This window comes from Cyclopterus lumpus, chromosome 8 (assembly GCF_009769545.1).
Source record: "Cyclopterus lumpus isolate fCycLum1 chromosome 8, fCycLum1.pri, whole genome shotgun sequence".
Taxonomy (NCBI): Eukaryota; Metazoa; Chordata; class Actinopteri; order Perciformes; family Cyclopteridae; genus Cyclopterus; species Cyclopterus lumpus.
In genome coordinates, this window is record NC_046973.1 from 11,206,921 (window position 1) to 11,225,690 (window position 18,770).

Sequence of the window (18,770 nt, forward strand, 5' to 3'; positions counted from 1 at the left end):
TACGGATATCAAATGTGTCCTGTGGAGGAAAGCACAACAACAATTCCAGACTCAAATCCACTGTCCCATGACCTGTGTGTATGTGTGTGTGTGTATGTGTCATACCACAATTGGCTGGCGGAAATACTCGTCTACTGCTGCTCCCCGCAGGGCAGAGAGGTCAACACCGTGGAAGGAGGGCTGGTACCTGAGGGCCAAAGGAGGAAGTTAAGTGTCGTTTTTGAATGGTCCCACTGATCGCAATAAAAATATTGAAAATCACATCTTCAACCAGATGCAGTGTTTTAACCATCCACATTTATCAATTGAAACACAAAAATAACCATTCTAATGTGTAATGAACTGAACATGACTAATTGTTCTGCAATTAAACTGTAGCCTCGCCCTCTTTCCCTCCTCACCAGAAGTTGGCCTTGGTGAACTGCTCCATGTAGAGCTGCTCATCAGTGAAGGGGGCCAGGTGGACGTCACCGATTGTGGGGAACATTTTACCTGAAACACACGACCACAGAGGCAGCCAGTCAAAAACAAGATTAATGTACTGGCGGCGTATGAGAACCGGATGTTCTCCACTGACATGGAACCATCTGGAAGCATTAACACTTGTGTGTACTCACTCCAGACTTGTATATATTTGTTTATACTCACTGTAGATCTGCATATATTTGTGTATTCTCACTGCAGACTTGTATATATTTGTTTATACTCACTGTAGATCTGCATATATTTGTCTGTACTCACTGAAAAAGCTGGCAGAATTGCAGTTTTTCCCAAAGGTGGTTTCTGCTGCTACTTTACAAGCAGCTCTTTCTGCCTCCATCCTACCATTTCTTACATATTTCCCCATATGCCGTTCTTCTGTGCCCCAAACCTGCTCACCGTTGGGTTTGAGGAACTTCTTGGCATGCAGGTAGCTCTCCAGCATGCGCTCATTGAACAACATGTAGCCCATGGGCTCCGAGATGATGATGTCGACCTGCTCGGGGAGAGTCACCTCCTCCACCTTCCCCGGGATGACGATCACGCGCTCCCCCAGACGGTTACTGTTCACCAGCACCTGATAGGCAGAGCAGCACTTTATACAAGGATCCTAAATCCTGCCTCAGACTAGAGCGACCCATCAACCAGGTCCTTCAAAACAAATCAAACTCATGTGTGTGTGTGTGTGTGTGAGCTGTGAGTCCACTGACTTCTGGGACTTCCTGTAGCTTGCTGAGTATATACTTTAAATAGGTTTCTCTGTTATATTACTACTGTATCTGCTGTATTTAGGTATACTAGAATGCTAGTCTGTACTGTCTTTCTAATGTGAACATTTTGAGCTGCGATTTCTTGCTTTTTTACACAAGTGACTGAAAAGTCAACGAAACCAGCTAGGATTTAAGTATTTGTTTTGTAATCCAAATCTACTAGGGACTAAACTATATTCTACTTTTTACCTTGAGGTAAACAGATCTTTGTCCTTAATCAGTTTGGCAAGAATTTCACATTCTAGCAAACTGAGACTTCACTGGTAGCAAGGAATCCCCTGCCTGAGTGCCGACTCTTACCAGTATCGATCGATAAGTGGGCAATTCCTTCAACGACCTGTGGGCGGGCTCGACACAGCTGTAACTAATTATCGCCAACTCAGGTGTATAACCAGGTTGGGGCTTGTAGCGTCAGGGAAGACTCCTCGTATCTCTACCCGCTTCCATTTACCCCACTGTCTTTTGAGTTGCATGCAGTGACGGTTACTCATCCGGTTCAACTAACCATTGTTGTTTTCTACCGTCCACCTGGCTCCTTGGGAGACTTCTTGGAAGAACTAGACGTCCTCCTATCAAACTTCCCAGAAAACGCCCCCCGGCTCATCCTTCTGGGTGACTTCAACATCCAGACAGAAAAGTCATGGGACCTGCTACTCTTACTGTCTTCCTTTGCTCTCTCGCTCAGCCCATCCCCTCCTACTCACAAAGCTGGCAACCACCTTGACTATATTTTCACCAGAAACTGCTCTACATCTAACCTCACTGTAACTCCACTTCATGTCTCTGACCACTTCTTCATCTCTTACTCTCTCCCACTCTTTGGAACGGACAACCCTCCCACAACGGACTCTGCACCTGACCGTCGCAACATCCGCACCCTCTCACCATCCTCTCTGGCCTCGTCTGTTCTGTCAGCCCTCCCTTCAACCGATTCCTTCTCACTCATGCAGCCTAACTTTGCCAGTGACACTCTCCTCTCTACGCTGTCATCCTCTCTTGATTCTCTGTCCTCTTATGACTCGAAAGGTCCGCAAGTCCTCTCCGGCTCCGTGGCTCTCTGAACCAGTGCACGCCAGGAGAGCCACTATGCGAGCATCGGAAAGGAAATGGCGAAAATCCAAACACGCCGGCGACCTGCTCGCCTATCAATCTCTTCTCTCCTCCTTCTCTGCCTCTATCTCTGCAGCCAAAAGTCTGTTCTACCAATCCAGAATCGAATCCTCTTTATCTAACCCCAAAAAGCTCTTCTCTTTTTTTTTCCAACCCCCTTGACCCTCCTGGTCCCCCCCCCTCCCTCCACCCTTCTACCAAGCCACTTTGTTGACTACTTCACAAAAAAGATAGACGACATACGCTCCTCATTTACTAATCCATCTTCTATAACTACACCTCCAGTAACTTCATCTTCTTCCCCCTCGTTTTCCTCTTTTATCCCCGTCTCCCAATCAAGTTCTTACCTTGGTAACCTCTGCCCGCCCAACCACCTGCCCCCTTGACCCCATCCCGTCTCACATTCTCCAGTCTATTGCTCCTGACCTTCTTCCCTTTCTCACCCATCTTATTAACACCTCCCACTCAACCGGCTGTTTCCCTAACTCTCTGAAGGAGGTAAGAGTCAACCCTTTCCTGAAGAAACCCACTCTCGACCCATCTGAAGTCAATAACTACAGACCTGTCTCTCTCCTCCCCTTCCTTTCCAAAACTCTAGAGCGAGCTATCTCTAACCAAGTCTCCTCCTATCTCCACAGCAACAACCTTCAAGACCCCCACCCGTCTGGATTCAAGGCAGGCCACTCAACAGAGACTGCCCTCCTTGCTGTCTCTGAGCAGCGTCTCTCTCCTCTGTTCTTATCCTTCTAGACCTTTCCGCTGCCTTTGACACAGTGAAACACCAGATCTTTATTTCCTCCCTCCAGAACCTGGGTATCTCAGGCACCGTGCTCTCACTCTTCTCATCCTACCTCACCGACCGCACTTACCGGGTAACCTCGAGAGGATCTGTGTCTGAGCCTTGTCCTCTGACTACTGGGGTCCCTCAGGGCTCAGTCCTTGGTCCTCTTCTCTTCTCTCTGTACACCAACTCTCTGGGCTCTGTCATTCGCTCGCATGGCTTCACCTACCACAGCTATGCTGACGACACCCAACTGATCCTCTCGTTTCCCCAATCTGAAATACAGGTAGCAGCACGAATCTCTGCCTGTCTGACTGACATCTCTCAGTGGATGTCCGCATACTACCTGAAAATTAACCCGGACAAGAATGAACTTCTCGTCCTTCCAGGAAAAGGCTCTCCCACCCACGACCTGACTATTAACTTCAACAACTCAGTGTTGGCTCCGACTCCGACTGCCAGGAACCTCGGTGTGACACTCGACAGTCAACTCTCCCTGACTGCCAACATTACCGCAATAACACGCTCCTGTAGGTACATGCTGTACAACGTCAAGAGAATACGACCTCTTCTCACTCAGAAGGCGGCACAGTTTCTGGTCCAGGCTCTGGTCATCTCACGGCTAGACTATTGCAACTCCCTCCTGGCAGGTCTACCTGCTAATGTCATTCGACCTCTACAGCTCATCCAGAATGCAGCTGCTCGACTGGTCTTCAACATCCTGAAATTTACCCACACTACTCCGCGACCTTCACTGGTTACCGGTGGCCGCACGCATCCGCTTCAAAACATTGGTACTTGCGTACGGTGCTGCGAACAGATCGGGTCCGGTCTACATCCAGGACATGGTCAAACCATACACCCCAGCTCGTTCACTTCGCTCGGCTTCTGCCAATCGGCTTGTAGCTCCGTCACTTCGAGCTAAACACTCAACAAAATCACGACTGCTTGCTGTGCTGGCTCCTCATTGGTGGAACGAGCTCCCCATTGACATCAGGACAGCAGAAAGTCTCTACACCTTCCGTCGCAAACTAAAAACACATCTTTTTCGACTATACCTTGAATAGGGAAGGTAGAGCCGTAGAAGCACTTTAGTAGCACTTAAATGTCTCTTACTGATAGCACTTTGTAGTTTAACACTTTAGTAGCACTTAAATGTCTCTTACTGATGGCACCTTGTAGTTTAACGTTATTGAAGAAATTGTTCTTGCTTGATTCTTGTTGTTCTGAGTTTGGACTCATGGTTTAATGCACTTATTGTAAGTCGCTTTGGATAAAAGCGTCAGCTAAATGTGTGTACCTCAGCGTGCTGTGCCATGGTGCTGGCCTCCACAGCATAAACCTTCCTGGCTCCAGCTTGGGCTGCAAAGAAGGAGAGGATCCCTGAGCCACAGCCAACATCCAGCACCACCTGTAAGAAAAGAGAACAGGATTAATCAAAGGCATATTGTGCCAGCGTGACATGACCTCTGAATGACGAGATACTAACTTACAACACGAGTAACGCTAATGCCCCAAAAAATAGCTCTGTTAATTAAATCTATGCTCTACTTTATAACAGTCATGTCAAAGCAGGCAACCTGTTTGGCTATTTGGAAATAACCTCTGGGAAGTGTATTTCCCGGATGTGTTTGACCGCAAGTAACGGCGACGCGGGTCAGTTTGTCAGGGGTAGATTTGGTGATTTGGGGGGCCAAGGGCAAACGGCATTTGGCTATACTTTTCTCCCTGTTGAACTGTTAATGTCAGCAGAGGCAGAAGAAGTATGCAAAACCTTTTATCTGAAGAAAAACCATTAGTACTGCGTACCTGAATTAGACTTGAGTCTATGAGAGAGAGGCATTATCAACACAACGTACTTAAATATACCTCACCTCTGTTGAAGGTGCAGCTTTCAAGTGTGATACAATGCTGGATGGTTTTAGAAATAATAATGCATATTTTAATTGTTACATTTTGTGAGTTAAATCTGAATCTGCAACATCACCATCTCTTTGTGGTAAATGTAATAAAGGAATGTTTAGCAAGTACAAAGTAAGTAGTATACAGTTTAGTTGCATATATTTAAGTGCTTTGGGGGGGCCTGTGTTTGTTATATCGAGGTACAGTGAAAATATGGAGAGGATATCTTATATTGCAACATGGAGCTAGTTATTTCTAGTATTATCAGTATGATAAGAAATGTAAGATCATTTTAACATACTGGAAGTGAGTTTTTATGTACTAGGATGAAGACTAAGTGATGTGTTTGGCAAACATGATGCCATCTCTTGTAACCTTGGCTTTGGCTGCAGAAATGTACATTTACCAAATACTAATTATAATTATAATTATTCAAGTATCTCGAAGTATCTCGTGACCTCACTAACGTCGTCAGTTAATGGAAGGCTCTTGGGAAGTACCGCTCAGTTATTACTGCAAGTAGTAAGCTAGTTAGTCAGATATTCCAACATTAGATTCCTTACACTTTTGCTCATGTTTTTGGTTTTGGAAAACAACAAAAAAAGAAAGAGACACACCATGTAGACTCTAGTAATGTCGGACATATTTTGTTCAGTCTGAAGATGAAAACAACCTTTAAATCGTCAGTTAGCCGTTTAATAAGCATCCAACTCTGAAGCCGTGTCTCGTTAAATGATGAATCTATAATATATACAGTGCTAAAATGTTACCTTATCCTTGAAGTCGGTGTGGTTCTGGAGAATAGCCCGCTGGTAAGTCCCTGTCCGAACGTAGTCCTGCATCATGTTCTGTTGCTGGGAGAGGTAGCCATAAAACTGCACACAGAGAAGAAAAAATAACTTTATCATCTATATGAAGTCAATATCGCATGAGCCGACTCAGTAAGAACATACAGAGGCCTCACATTTCAACCAGTAAAATATAAGGAACCCTGTTCTACAGTCAAAAACCAGGACCACGGGATTTATAAAAATGCTTTAAAAAATAAAAGTATTATTAACTAGGAAGAAAAACACATTATTAGTCTCTACGTTTTTGATTGACAGCTGGATCTGGAGGGACCTAGAGACTCAATGGAAGCGAACTGCTGGGAACTGTAACTCGTACACCTAAGACATTCGCAGTGGTGTTGAAGAATAAGTACCACACATGACCAACACTTACAAACCCAGGACAACAATTTACAGTTAAATACACACGAAACACTTTAATAACATACTTGTTTTAACTTAATTTCTTTGTCATATTTTTTTAATAACTTCTTTCACTATTGCATGTTTATTGTCATGCACCAATCACCAAGTCTGAGGCGCATTTCGTGTTGCTGAACGGAACAGAAAATATAGACTACCACTCAAAAGTTGTAAACTATTTTTTTGTTTGAAAGGTTTGCAAAAATGAGTACATAAAAGCAAATCGCTGTGCAAAGGCTTAGCCAGACTGACAAACGGAAAAGGCAGAAACAGACAAAGCAACTTCTGAGCAACTGTTGGATGAGATTAGAAGAAATCCCCGATTGGCACAAGGAAGTGAAAGCTAAGCGTCACAATGTGTTCAGTTCCTGTTTCAGTGTTTCCAATAACGCAGCCTGTGACAGCCGAAACATTAACAGGTGTTCAGTACACAATGAAGGCTAGATTAGAGTTAGCACTGTTCAATAGCAGCTGAACAGAATATAACAGGGATCCTCCTCTGTTGCTCTCCCAAAGGTTTTTTCTCCCTGTTACAGTTGTTGTTGTTGTTTTTTTGGGGGGGGGGGGGGGGGGGGGGGGGGGGGGGGGTTCTTTATAAACTGATGTGAGGTCCTGGGACAGAGGATGGCCTATGTGTATAAATTGTAAAGCCCTCTGAGGATAATTGGTGATTTTGGGCTATACTACATCAATTTAATTGAATATAGACAAATCACAGTTTAAACCTCTTCAATCCAACTAATCAGTAGACTGTACAGCGCCCCCCCCAACACACACACACAAAAAAAAAAAAAAAAACTGCCACCCAAAATATTCAAAGCTCAAATGCATGCACCGTTGTGGTTCCATACTGATCAAGGCTCACTTGTGCTTTTATGGACAGAATAACAAATCAGCACGGGGCAAAAACAGTGTTGTCATCGTCATGTATATTTCACCTGGAAGTACTGTACAGCAGAGGAGTCCTCTGTTCTTTCACTGAAGGTGGAGCGCTCATTGACGTGCCCACGACTGTTCTTCAGGAGGTTATAAAAGGACTGAAAGTCTGCAGCAGAACAGAAGCGCGCGCACGCACGCGCGCACACACACACACACACACACACACACACACACACAATTACATACTTTACATGGACTCTATATTACATAACCGCATAGGAAAAGCCTGAACACAACTGAATGTTTGAAGTTTATGTTTGAACTTGTGCGTGAAAAGGTCACTTCACTTATTCACTAAGCCCAACGTTAACGGTTTAGAGCGGAATCGAGTTTCAGACATTCTTCATGTGCGAGTTAACAGAACACAAGCCATGGTTATGTCTTTTTATTTGTGCATGGCAAGTTTGTTTAATGCTCCGTTTCAGATATTGGTGACGAGTCACTCAGTCAAGGGATACTGAGAACCGGTTTGTTTCATTACTTTAGCTTCATCAAGTCTGCGGCCGAACTTTGTACACTTTTATGTTGGCATTTTCAAAAGAGAAAAGGATTTTAAGATGGGGATTAATTGAAGACCGCGTCTTGGGTAATGCTGCTGGAGTGTAATCCTCCCCAAATCCAATTAAGAGCGGGGCAGTTCTGCTAACGTTGACTCTGCATAGCACCCAGGACCAGTGAGAGAGGAAATACAACAGTGGAAATGTTTTCTTTTAATATAACCTATAACCCTACAAACTAACGTAGTTACACTTGCTACTGTAAGTAGTAAGCTACTTGCAGGGCATACTAACATTGGCAGATAAACCCACCGTTCTAACATTTCTTTACACATATTGTCTCTTTGTAGAAAGAAAGAAAATAAAAAGTATTCAAACTCTTTATCCAGAGTGTTTCTGTAACTACAGCCCCACAGATTCAACACTACAGTAGCACACGCTAAGTGTACCCAGTGTGTGGGAAGCGCAGACTTGCTGCTTACATAACGAATATGTTGGCTCTCTCCGGCGTCATAAACAGGAAAAACGATTCACCACATTCACATGACGGCGGTTACGTCGCGCTCAAGGTGGGAGGAGTCTGAGAAAACTGAGAAAGTGTTGAAACAATCGAGCAGATGAGTCTTTACGGATACCCCAAAAGATTATCCAAATAAAAAGGGTACATAAACTGTATTAGAAGAAAGATTGTTGGCACGCTACCATTTGACATTGGCTAACTGAAGTAGGCTAACTGACCAATACAAAGAAAACAATGAAAGCTCAAAGGCAACGCACTTCGCTCAGCATGCTATTACAGAGGAGACATGACCAGTCAGTTAGTTCGATATTCGTAATAAGACAGCGGAATGAGGTGCACTACTAATTTCATTGTTTCGGAAATATTTCAGTGGCAGCGCTAGCTAAAGTTTGTTTGTTTTGTGTTGGCTAACTAGCTTTATATCACTAATTATCCGTTGGTTCAGTGACCTCACTGGAGGACAAAGCATTGATTCTTTGAGACAACTGTAGCTAGTAAGTAAGCTGCTTGCCAAAATTAACTCAGCCACAGTAACCTGCCATTGGGCTTAAAAACAGCTACTGAGAAACACTGGCATATTACTTCTTTAATGGCAGTATTTTTGACCCAATATCATGTTTCAACATGTTTGGTGCGTGTGTGGTACTGTATTTGGGGCATTTGTGTGTACCTGCAGGTGAGGAGAACTGCAGCAGGACACTGTTGCAGCCCAGTGTGATGATGAATGACTGCTTCCCCACGCGGCTGCACTCTGTCTCCCTGGAAACCGAACACTTGAACACACTCGCCTCCTCTCCTGGACAGAAAAAGATTGGGAAACTTTAGGACAATGTAAGATATGCTTGACTACAGATGCTGAAATTTAGAGACAAAGAAGAAAAAGGCATGTGCTGAATACTGCTGGAACTTTACTTGTATTTATACATTCTTAAACTCAATGATGGCTCTCTGGAGAGGACATTGACTGCTGGGTAATACAGAGCACTGAAGACGAGCTGTAAGAGGCTGAGTCACTGACTTGACAACCTGCATGTTCAGCTTAGAGAATATGCCTCGATTTTTATTTTCATTTTGTTTGACATCTGAGAGTATTCTCCTTTTCAGATTCAACCCTACCAGCTCCTGTGTGGGAGAGCTGAATAATTTTCAAAACGTGTTTGTCCATCTCTCAATACTTTCTGTCCTTTTACCCAGGCTGGTCGCTTCCCCACTGGTTCCTACTGAAGCTGTGAATTCTTCAAAAAACTTTAAATGTCCTACAGCTGGTCGTTTTAGTTTTTACTCAAACGGGAGGAAATGATGCGTTTGTTGTGGACTATTTTTAGCGGCGGATTAAGCCACATTTTGTGCTGCAGTGAGAATTTGTGGCAGCGGACGGTGTGTGTGTGGGACTGAGTCAAAATTAACTACAGTGTGTGTGTGTGTGTTTGCACACGCGCGCTTGTGTGTTTGCGTGCGTGCGTTTAGGGTGATGAAGGGACACGTCACCCAGTGAAAACAATGTGGCTCACTGAAGTGTTCCTAATAGTTGTTGACATCAAGTAAAGCCAAAGCGATTGCGATGCACGTTTCCAACCATGTTGCTTTTCATTCGCCACATTGGATACATGTCTTTTTCTTGCACAAAGGCTGTGCTGTGTGTGCGTGTATTTGCTCAAGGATCCCACTGATTATGATAAAAAACAAAGTAAGAGTGTTTGCATCCGTTTCCACTTGAGCATAGAAAACTGCAAGAGATACTAAAGCTTGGGAGTCTGTGACCGGCTTAATAAAGCTGACCTAAATAATGCACTGCGCTGATGGAGAAGCACACGACTCCCGAGATAGAACAGAACATCTGATGGGATACCACGCACTTGAAATAAAACTGAAAAAAAAAACATTTTGATGCAGAATGCTGTGCCGATGCACCTCTTTATAGAAACCTTGTAGTGGAGCAGTAGATACAGACGCATGGAGCAGCCTGCGCTAATCCAGCACCGATTGAGGCATTAAGTGCAGCACTACAGATCGAAAAAGACGCTCTGGAAAATAAGCCAAATCGACCACTTACACAATTGACCACGTGACAGGACACCTGGTACCAATGAGAAAACCTCTAACTCAACACAATTTGTTTTACCATTATCATTTTTCCCATAAAAGATTACATCTGGGCTAATCTGGGACATCTGGGTGTAAAATCTGTGGGCTTCCTCTTTGATGACTATGCAGGATAGAAATAGATAGGAGATCCAGTTCTGATGAAAACACTCCCTTCACTTCTGCAATGCAGCGAACCCTGACCTAATGAGTTAGAGCATGTTTGTTCACTCCGCTTCTTGTTTCTTTAAAATATATCACATTTCACGATTATTAATCATTTCTAATAAAATGTAATGAACTCAAATATTTATCAACTATAACATCTCTTTCAAACAACTGTATTCATTAACGTTTCTCACCAAAAATGACAGTTTATAGGATTACATTTGAACACATGTTCACATTATATTTTACCTTCACCCAAACATCTGATTTACTGAATAAAGCCAGAATGCATCATAGTGTAACTGAATGGAGTGTTAGCATAGCTACGTACAGCTATATACCATTTGCATTGATGTTAATATCCATTCTGACAACTCCCTGCTCTTTTTCTATTGCCAAAACACTCAGACTGCAGCTTTAAGGCAGGTATGAGGCTGGAATATTGGCTCCTTTTTACAGATCTTCTTATCAACGTTTCAGGCTAGGTGCACGACTGTCTCACACACAAAATAAACAGCTGGCGTACGTATTAAATTACTCGCCAGATTGGTTTTGACCGAGCTATAATGCAGGAACACAGTTTCAATGAAAAGGAAATGACTTGTTCCATTTGATTACCGTTAGGCTATTTATTCATGAAACTTACTGTTAGCGGTTTACTTTGATCATAGCTTTTTGTACATTCGATTTCAGCACCTTTATTGTTTGACATTTTGTTTATTTGCAATATTTACTTTAGAACTCCTGACAAAGTTAGTGGCATGAACCATCTGCAAATCAAATTTATGCGGACGCGAGTCAGTAAAAGAACAAAGATATATTTTTTTCCTTTCCCTTTAAAGAAGAGATATTCAGCTTCGATACAACTGATGTTATTGCAGCATCAACACTAACCTCTTTAGAAGCCGCCATTGTTGCTGGGAACAAACAGTTGTCTGTGACGCGCCACACACAAAAGACGCTGATTGGTAGCTCGAACACAAACGGGGTGGATTTTTGGGAGATCTTGCGATATCGCACAAATCCAGCTGCAACAGCGGTGCATTAATTTCCCTGGGTATAAAGAAAAGTTCCATCCAATCTTATACGGTGTTACCCGAACAAAATAACCTGCACATAAAACATCATCCTCCTCCCGCTAAAACGTCACAGTGGCATTAAAAACATATCCAATCAGATTTAGTTGAACCCGACTTTACAGCGTAACCGCGGGAAACCATTTAGCCAAAAAAAAGCCTGTTTCACATTGAAATCAACTGGAAAAGAATGACCAAAGTTGAACTGATAGTAGTCACAGACCTTCAAAAGCCAATCAGATGGTTGGGTCTGCTACTCTTACAAAAAATGGTCGAGGGAGACTGTGTCAAACATGCGCTTTGAAGAAAAAAACCTGATCAAAATTGATGCGGCAGAAGTCTGTTCTTTTTGTGCTTTTTTCTCCGTCCTTGCCTTTGTTACCCCCAATGCATCTCAACAGTTGGGTAGGAGATGCTGATGTGTTATGCCTGCAGCAGAGATGACCAGTGGGGCTGCAAAGGTATTGTAAACTCCACACATCCAGATTTTGTTTTGTTTTTAAATGCGTTGTCTTCAGGCTCATCCGACAAGTGACGTCACCTAAAAGGACATTTATCAGACTTCTCGGAGTCCCCTCTGGAGACAAACGGTTTCAAACTACTTTTTGTTCACATATGAGGTGGAACATACGACTGTTAGAGCTGAGGCAACATGCTGGATGTTAATTAACTTCATGTTTAAGCACACAGGGGTTTTTGATATGTTACTGGTAATATTGAATGTTTTAGCGATCAACATTTTTAGCTCTGTTACAAAGGGGGAAAAGAATTTTACTAATTTAACAGACCTACAGTGCATCTTTATGTCATTTAAAATGTCCCCACTGGAAACCAATAAGCAGTTGGTCTTATCCTATTTTCAGTGGCGCTGAATTACTTTTAGACGTTTTAGGTATTGTTTTTTTGTTGACTTAGTGGCTTATTTACACAGATGACAGTGGACCAGAATGGCAAAGTAAATAATGGCAAATAATAATGTGTTTGCCCATCTTCTGCATCCTTTTGAATCCCAGTAAGATACCTATATTCCCACACACGTCATTTAAACTTCATCCGTTTATGTGTGATGTGGGAGGTACTCTGAGTGGCATACAAACTCGATGCGTAATTTCAAAAGGTCTACAAATGAACGTCGGTGGGCTTTTCTTTAACTTCTGCATTTACAGCAGAGGGGGGCCCGCGCAGCTGGTTCTTTTCAGCGGGACGTCCCATTGAATGATCCGCGCTGCGGAGGCCTGGGGCGTCCCTGATGCTGCCTTCACGCAGGAGGGGAAAAGTAGGCGGCGGGGACCCCGGCTATTGTTCCAATGAGAACAAAGATGAATGCATAAGTAATGAGGGCCCGGTCTCTCTACGCCGCTCCAAACGTAAAAGACCGCTTTAAGCGACACAAAACAAATGTACGCAAGTCAACGCTTTTCATAAGTTTGTGTGTTTCTGGATCTATTACGGAGAGCGCTGCTGGCTAAATGCAGCGCGGCCGCGGCAGCCGAACGGACCGTGGTGCACGGCGGCGAGGTACCGAGCGATTCCCTCTGGTCCAAACTAGCTAATTCACAAGCAGAAAAATAAAACAACATCACCCGGCCTCTTGAACCACAACCCAGAATGTGGTGGATTTATATTAGTGGCGTGGCTAAATAAACACGGTCACGAGACATCATGAGCAAGAAACCATGGATCCTAGCGGTTCGGGTGCCCGTTAGCTCATTATTGCCGAACCCGGGCTAGTGGCATTGTTTAGCTAGCATTCAACTACACACAACTCAGCTGCCCTGCGTGTTGCTGGGACCCACTGAGCTAACGGCACGCTGTATGAACTAATTACGGTCGAGGTCTCCAACGCGGTAGGCTCGTGTGTGAGCTCACAGTTTAAGATTCATAAACAACAAGAGAGCGCCGGACGAGGTATATTTTCGAAGCGTTCAGGCTCCCTCGTGATAGGTAGGGGGGGGCGGCGGTAGCTTCTTGGTGGCTAACGCTACGTATGGCCGGATTAGCCGCGAGCATTAGCACTGCATAGCATTAGCACTGGCAGATAGGACAGGCCGAACATCCGAGGAGCAGCTGCGGGAAAAGGTGAACTCACCATTGGAGAGATTGATGAGGGCGGCATCGTGTGTGCTCTTGACTTCTAGCCTCAAGGGCTGCTGCTCTGAGTGTCGCTGTATGTCTCCATTCGCGTCTCCGATGGAGAGGAGCCGCACGCCGGGGAACACCGAGACCGCCATCTTCGATCTGGAAGTAGAGACAGGTCGGTGGCGCTCACATCCAACCACCCACTGCTCTCTGCTGGAGGCAGGCCCGGCCTCAACGTCGCCCCAACCGCGCCACCTGGTGGCTCAAAGTGGGTATTGTGTAAACACGGCTAGCATACGCCATGACTTCATGCAATCCACGAGCTCTCAAATGTTTTCATTTTAATGTTTCGTTTTTTAAGACTTGAAATAATAATACATTAAAATAAATAAATTATATATATATATATATATATATTATCAACGAATTAAAAGATAATGTGCATGTATTTGCATAGACACACATACATATATATATTTATATATACATACACATATATACATACATATAAACATATAATATATATATATATAAATATATATATATAAATAAATATATTTATATATATATATATACACATTATATATACATACACATATACATATAAACATAAATATATATAAATATATAATGTGCATGTATATGCATAGACATACATACATATATATTTATATATACATATACATACATATAAACATATAATATATATACATAAATATATATATAAATATATGTATATATATATAAATATATGTATATATTAATATATACATATATATATATATGTATATATTAATATATATATATAAATATATGTATATATTAATATATACATATATATATATAAATATATGTATATATTAATATATATATATAAATAAATATATTTATATATATATATAATATATATACATATTTATATATATATATATATATAAATATATATATATAATTTATGTCAATATCGCGGACGGGAATGCTCATTTAATCGTGATTAAAATTGCATGACTAAAATATATATATATTAATATATATTAGGGCTGCGCAATTTTAATCGCGATCACGATTAAATGAGCATGATCGTCCGCGATATTGACGTTTAAAATGCTGCTCTGCTACACATCAAATCAAGCGCTTCCTCAACCAACAGTCAGACAACCACAAGGGGGAGAACGAGATGGGAGGTGTCATGCACGCGCAGCCTGCAGCGGCAGCCTCAAAAAAGTCTGCAGTCGACTCCGGTGTTAGAAAGAGGAGAGACACAACAGAACAGAAGGTCACGGGTGTGAAAGGTCAAAGGCCGGGAGCAGAAGGCGAGGAGCTAGTCCCACGAAAAGGATCTTCATCCGTTGTCTGGAAGTTTTTTTGGATTTAGGGCAAGTGATAATCAAGAAAAAGTCATGTGCTCGCTGCATCGCAACACCTAGAAAACTACAGTACGACGAATGTATTAAGGCTAAAGCTAACGCTACCGCACTGAATCTCCGTCCATGTGCAACGTCGTCAACCCAGAAAAGCATAACCGCGACCCTGCATAGCGCGACAGCGTATCCGCCCACCTCCCAAAGACACACTGAAATAACGGCTGCAATCACATTTAATTTGGCCAAAGACACTCGACAAGAGATACGCCATTACTTTTCAAACAGGCATTACCTGCACTGTTTGAAAAACATCGGGGGGAAATACAAAGGGATGTCACAGCTGTCGAGTATTTTGCAACTACGACTGACCTATGGTCAAGCAGAACATGTCGTGCATTTTGGGTAAACATGTTATTCATATTTTGCACTTCATTTTGGGAAAACATGTTATTCATATTTTGCACTTTATTTTAGGTAAACATGTTATTCATATTTTGATGCAAAGACGTGTACATTTGTATATTAGCCAGAATTTAACACAACAATGGAAGTGGAAGCAGTGTTCTTGTTCATTTAAACGTTAAAGCACAATAAAAAGGTGTTGTTCCTAAAATTAAGAAATAATCGTGATCTCAATATTGATCAAAATAATCATGATTATGATTTTGGCCATAATCGAGCAGCCCTAATATATATATATATATATATATACACATATACATATACACACACACACACACACATACTGTACATACACACACATATAAATAATCAAAGTCAGCTTTACTTTTCAAACACAGGTCATGCAGAGTCTAAGTATGCAGATATATTCCTACAACAGCAAATAATGGCATCTTGGAAAACCGAGCTAAAAGGTTCCACTTAAAGACATTTTGTATGTGATTTTATATTTCCAGAAAATAAATGTACTTGTTGGTATTTGTTCAAAACTGAGATGCAAATTTCATGCCAGATACAGCTTGACAGACAGATGACAGAAACAGACACATGGTGACTTTTAATGGTGAATAATGATAACACAGCTGATGTTTAATGGAATCCTTTTGAATTATGAACTCGTTGTACTTTCTGTTGGTGTTAAACACCCAATTTTTACAAGTACGAAAAAACATGTAATCCAATTTTTTTTTCTTTGGGTGACATTCATAAATAAATCGGATAGGAATCTGACATCTGCCAATGTGACTTTCATATAGGATGTTGTGGTAATTTATATATAATAACAACCAAATGAATAAGTCTAGCTCGACTGTAAAATCCAATGTTTTACAAGTGGTCCAAAATTGGGGGGGCAAAAAAATAATTAGCATTAAGGCCTGTTGTGTAAACCTAAATCTAGCATAGACCTCTGAACCCTGAAAAGAGCAATAACACGACACCCTGTCACAACAAGCACACTGCATTTACTCAAATGTTCAGCATCATTCTGTGTAGGGGGGGGGGGGGGGGTCTTGGATACCTCATCTTCAGAGACAAAGGGGCACATGACAGAAATCCACATTGGAATCAGGCATCCGTTTGAATGTTTTGCACTCCTTCACAGCCCTGAGAAGACAAAAATACATGAAGCTGGAAGGGACGAGTCTTGTGACTTGAGACAGCAGGGCCATTGTTCAGAAGCAGCATGAGGCGCAATAGAAAAGAGAGAAAAAAGTATTAAGAATCTAAAAATAAACTGATGAATTCAAGCAAAGCGAGGAGAGCTGCACTCACACATCAGAGGAGGACACATGACTTGGGAGGCCTGAACGGGTTATCACTGGAGGGCACCCCGGTGAGGAGAGGGTCCTTGTGGGCATTTTGCAAACAGAAGGTCTTCAGCTCTGCAGCGGCCTGAGAAACCTGTATCCCACAAATCAGATTGTTTGGTTAAAGAAGGATGTCAGTAGTCTTATTCCAAGTATGTTGGCATATGTGTGTCTGTTTAGAAATATATATATAAACTATATACACATATATATTATAAAAACATATTTATATATCATATCAAAAACATTTATATATCATCTCTCGGGCCGATATTTCCAAAACTAAGACACTCACACCAAAATGATGTAGATTTATTTTCATTATTTAGTCCAATTTCACACAGAACATAGTGTGACATCTAAAGGGCAATACAACTACTGCTCTACGCTGTGTGAATCTCTTTGGGGAAAACAAATGTTTACACATCAACAGTTCGAAGTACTCATTGGTGTGTGTGTGTGTATGTGTGTGTATATATATATATATATATATATATATATATATATATATATATATATATATATATACACACACACACACACTCCACGTTCCACAACTATGTAACAGTGTGCCCAGTATTATAATAATGGGTGAGCTTTTAGTTTTCTGTGACAATCACGGGATAACGTCACATGCAAGGTTCCTTTCAATTAAAAAGTGAAGTGATACGTGCCGTTTTAAGTTCTATCTCAGTGACAGAGAGTCCCAGAGGTTATGAGACCCAGACACAATGTGGGGTAAAACACTTGAAAGTCGTCCGACTTGTGTTCTAAAATAAGTCGCCAGCCAGACCACCGCAGCAGTCACGCAGCAGCACAGCCCACAAAGCGCTCACTGTGCTGCGGGCAGAGAGAGGTCCGTTCACCGCCTCATTGCACTGCTCACTAGGACGTCACACTGCGCCTTCCACATGGCCGGTGGACATCATGTAAAAGTGTGTTTATTAAGTAGGAGGAATGCGGTCTACTACGTGAGTTTGAATACGAGACATATTCCAATCAAGCTCATTTGTAGTCCCCACAAGACAGGACTTTAAACAGCAACTTAGAGACTACATGCTCCATGTTTCTACGTTTTACAGACACAATAACAGTCGGCAAGTTTAGGAACTCCTGAAATAAGTTGTTTGTAACTCAAAATAAATCCAGAGTAGGAAACGTGTGCTGACTGTTACATAGTTTTTCGTTTTATATTAAATGCACATTTAATTTCTGCAGCGGTGGACAGGAATTAGTTTCTGCAGGTTGAAAAGAGTTTGGGGCACTTCGGAGCCTCGAGAGTCACGCGCACGGAAGAGAGGTTTCGCTCGTCGAAGTGTCGCGTGAGCGGACGTACCTTTATCCGGCGGACACTGGCCTCGAGACGCAGCTGTTTCACCGCCTTCTGGGCGACGACTATGCTACTGGCGGCGCTGTTGTTCGACATGACTGAGTACGAACGGCGAAGTAGTCATGTTCATGTTGCAGAGCCAGGCTGGAATAATGCACAGCTTCCGGTCCGAACCTTCAAAATAAGGAGCTAATTTGAACTATTTATATATGTTTGGTAGTTAAAGATATAACTCACCATCATATTTTATAAACTTGTATGTTTTCTATGTAACATCGTCATCTTTAATATGTCAAAAAGCCGACATGGATTGGAGAATGTTGTGACAGTGACCAATGCAATGGACTAACGTTGAATTGTTATGGTGTGGTTATTGTTTAAACATTATGTTGAGTTATTGATGCTCTGCAGAACTGTAGTTTGCAACTGCAGGATATAGGATGGCCAAAACAATCATAATAAATCATCTCAATAAATATATTATCTGTCTACCATTCACTTGATCTCATAATAAATTGCTAATTTCAAACAAACAAGAACAGATTCAGTGTATATAAATTACTACATGTTGTTAGCTAGGCAGAAGCTAATAGTCTGACAGAATTGTAGCAATATTAAGACTGGAAAACAAAAAATAATTATACGCTTAA

General features: G+C 42.0%; 2 protein-coding genes across 10 annotated transcripts in view; both read right to left on the reverse strand.

Annotated features, from left to right (window-relative positions):
- carm1 (coactivator-associated arginine methyltransferase 1) overlaps positions 1-13,887 on the reverse strand; it is a 24,352-nt gene extending 10,465 nt beyond the window's left edge. For 4 of the 8 annotated variants that reach the window (XR_004609820.1, XR_004609819.1, XM_034538742.1 and 1 more), the window contains exons 1-9: positions 13,668-13,874; positions 8,923-9,048; positions 7,235-7,341; positions 5,814-5,918; positions 4,442-4,552; positions 880-1,057; positions 402-492; positions 106-187; positions 1-19 (exon numbers count right to left, since the gene is read on the reverse strand). The exon at positions 1-19 is cut by the window's left edge and continues 67 nt beyond it. Coding sequence is in view for 6 of the 8 variants with exons in the window: in XM_034538742.1 (XP_034394633.1) it covers positions 1-19; positions 106-187; positions 402-492; positions 880-1,057; positions 4,442-4,552; positions 5,814-5,918; positions 7,235-7,341; positions 8,923-9,048; positions 13,668-13,809 (961 nt within the window). In the remaining 2 variants the exon portion in view is untranslated. Of the gene's footprint in view, positions 20-105; positions 188-401; positions 493-879; positions 1,058-4,441; positions 4,553-5,813; positions 5,919-7,234; positions 7,342-8,922; positions 9,049-11,396; positions 11,556-13,667 lie in introns of all 8 variants that reach the window. The other 4 variants (XM_034538743.1, XM_034538748.1, XM_034538745.1 and 1 more) reach the window with 4 other exon arrangements.
- Positions 13,888-16,013: 2,126 nt separating this feature from the next.
- Positions 16,014-18,259, reverse strand: si:dkey-204f11.64 (uncharacterized protein LOC100537752 homolog). 2 transcript variants are annotated; one of them, XM_034539337.1, is made up of 3 exons: positions 18,127-18,259; positions 16,756-16,884; positions 16,014-16,587 (listed from the first exon to the last, which is right to left on the reverse strand). In XM_034539337.1, exons 1-2 carry the CDS (start codon positions 18,214-18,216, stop codon positions 16,759-16,761), a joined length of 216 nt encoding a protein of 71 aa, XP_034395228.1. In that variant the 5' UTR covers positions 18,217-18,259; the 3' UTR covers positions 16,014-16,587; positions 16,756-16,758. The 2 variants fall into 2 exon arrangements, with proteins under 2 accessions (XP_034395228.1, XP_034395229.1); XM_034539338.1 differs by having other exon boundaries at positions 16,014-16,633.
- Between the last annotated feature and the right edge of the window lie 511 nt (positions 18,260-18,770).